Source organism: Limulus polyphemus, unplaced genomic scaffold (assembly GCF_000517525.1).
Source record: "Limulus polyphemus unplaced genomic scaffold, Limulus_polyphemus-2.1.2 Scaffold5998, whole genome shotgun sequence".
Lineage (NCBI taxonomy): Eukaryota > Metazoa > Arthropoda > Merostomata > Xiphosura > Limulidae > Limulus > Limulus polyphemus.
The window spans coordinates 29,167-32,000 of NW_013671608.1; the positions used below are offsets into that span (position 1 = coordinate 29,167).

Below are 2,834 nucleotides of genomic sequence, written 5' to 3' on the forward strand. Positions count from 1 at the left end.
TGACAACCAATTTTGATTAATTGCTTATTTTCATAACATTAGTTGATGTAATTGTATTTCAGTTAATCGGTTAGTTTTTGTTACACTAATCAGTGCAATCACTGCTCGTAGGTAATTGTTTATATATCAATTAACCAATTAAATTGTCCAGCTCTAATTAAAAATAGGGGTTTTTAAGGCTAAGGAAATTGATTTTGGACATTATAATGTTCTTAGTACAATTTTATTATCTATATGACAGGTAGGCAAATCAACAATCTAGATTTAGTGAAAACAGTGTTAATAAAGTTTTGCTGAGACCGGTATTATCATCGTCTCTTGTCAATTTTTTTTAAATTTGCTTCTGCAATGTTTTTAGTATCTTCCTGAGATTGTTACACATTACATTTTCTCTTGGCTTTACCACATTTACAGTTGGAACAGTTTCCCTTGCAGAAACATTTGACTAGCTCCTTACAGACGTTAGAGATCTTGGAAATTGTTATCCAAGTTGGCACTTAGGATTTGTCCATCTTAGTCGAAGCAAATTCTTGTGGACAAGGTACCATATGCTGTGTCTGGTCGCTGGTTGTCCAAGGTCCAAACTGGAAGACTTGCCCATTAAGCATGTTAAAGTAGAGCACCCTTAAATATATCGTACACCATCCGACATAACAAAACAACACGATTACTTTAGTTGCCACAAAGTGAATATAATTTAAATGTCTGTCTCATCTAAGTGCATAAGTTTTTCCATGGCTTGACTTTTGTCGCACAAGCCATCCATTTTTGCCACATTAATGGATTGTAGAGGACTGGTTTTACCATACATGACAACAGCTAGTCTTTCAAACTTCTGGAAGTGATGCGAGTCTGTTTACTACAACTAAAAATGATGGCAGGCCAGGAACACAGATGACTGTGTCTTCCTTATAAGACTGCCAGGCAGATGTTATGCTCTTTCCTTGGAAAGAGGATGTTTTGTCGCAATTGGAAATATAATACGTGGAACACTGTCAAAATTTGTGTTCCCTAGAAATCTGTTATGCATAACGAATACAGTATTTATTAATTTAACTTGATGTTATTTTATTCTTCAAAAACCATCATAAAAGCATTTTGTTCTAACATGAACCCTAAATGAAAATTCATTCTAAACGAAATTCCTAATAAAACTGCCCAACAGTAACTCGGAGGTAATTTTGCAGGACTATGATGCTAAAAAAAATCAGGTTTTATACCCCTGGTAGCCACAACACAAGACAGCAACCAGACAAACTAATAAAACCGTACAAAGACATTTAAGTTATTTTTACAACAGACCGTGGGAAAAATATTGCTGCTATAATAAATTTTGCTTATCATATGACCTTTTTAATTAATCTAGAGCTCTTTTATATTCATGATCACATTTCTTGACCTCCAAAACACTATTTTGACACCAACTGTGCCTTCCTGTGACTTATAGAACCTGAGATAGGGACTTTTGACCATGGTCATGGTCCATCTTGAAGTTTGGTGTTCTACATGGATACCATAGACCCAGCAAAATTCAGGAAGGCTTCCAATTAAAATTGATTAATAGGACCTGAATGGCCCTTTAGAAACTTTTGGTGCTTTTTAAGACCCATATTTCATTAAACTTTGTGGGATTATTTAGTATTTATCAAACTGAAAAATCAAGTGTACTTAATGAAGATATAAAATATTATTATCATTGCCACACTCATTTTGAAATAGGGTAGAGGTGTATGAATACATATGAACAACCAATAAGTGAATAGTGAGATGAACCTTAATTAGAGTGTACCTTGGCTTATTCTTGAAGCATCCTCCTGGTAACAGAAGTTTTAGTTATACGTAATAGATATTTACGTATTGTATTTTGTAGGATGGAGCTCTAGAAAATGCAGCTGAGCATTGTCGTCCTGTTGTTTTGGAAAATATTGATGGAGAACTAAGAGGGGTGTGGCTGCTTACGGAGTAAGTTGTTATATGAAAATATAATTTAGTTTGTTATATAAAAGATTATTTCTCTTTTCAACAAATTATTTCGAAGATCCTGTAGATAAAGAAAAAACACATCAAGAAAACCACAAGGCCCGAAATCAATTTAAAATGCGTTAACTTTTAGTAGTGTAGCATTATATTCATTTGAAATGGATTTGAGTTAAAACTTGCATGAAATACATTACCATAGTGAAATTATATATATATATATATATTGCTAAAATATGTCAAAAATATTATAATTAAAACTAAAAGATAAAGAAAAGTACTATAGCTTTCATTGTTGGATGCCTTATCATAACTAAACAAAGAGGTTGATTTTTCCAGAAACGGGTGTTACTCGATGGTAAAGGGAATTATAAATGGGGCTTCACATTTATTTTTTAGTATTTTAAACAGCTTGTCTGGCTGGATAACTCACGAGAACAAATTTGTAGCATCAGTGTCGATATTCCGATGTAAATATAGGTTCAATGCTTGGAGAGACATCCCATACATGTGAGTTTTGTGATGACTTGTATTTGCCTTAACTGTCTAGACATTTTAGCTTTATTGGTATCTGAATGTTATAAAACTGACGAATATCGTTATCAGATTAGTAGTAACTTACTTTGTGAACGACCATTCACTGAATTAAGTAATTTTCATTAAGTTTTAAAAAATATGTAAATGAAAATAATTGGTAAGGATGTAAAAACTTTAAGATGAAAGAATAACATACAAAATTATTTGATGGGATACTAATACTTTTTAACGAACAAAATTAATTTGTACGGGATACTAATACTCTTTAACGTAACAAAATTAATTTGTACGGGATACTAATACTCTTTAACGTAACAAAA

The 2,834-nt window shown here is 32.4% G+C and overlaps 1 protein-coding gene across 1 annotated transcript in view; it reads left to right on the forward strand.

Annotated features, from left to right (window-relative positions):
• Nucleotides 1–2,834, forward strand: part of LOC106473241 (tumor protein p63-regulated gene 1-like protein) — an 18,782-nt gene that overhangs the window by 2,895 nt on the left and 13,053 nt on the right. Inside the window, exon 2 of the mRNA XM_022401715.1 lies at nucleotides 1,871–1,962. Coding sequence (XP_022257423.1) covers nucleotides 1,871–1,962 — 92 coding nt within the window. The remainder of the gene's footprint in view (nucleotides 1–1,870; nucleotides 1,963–2,834) is intronic.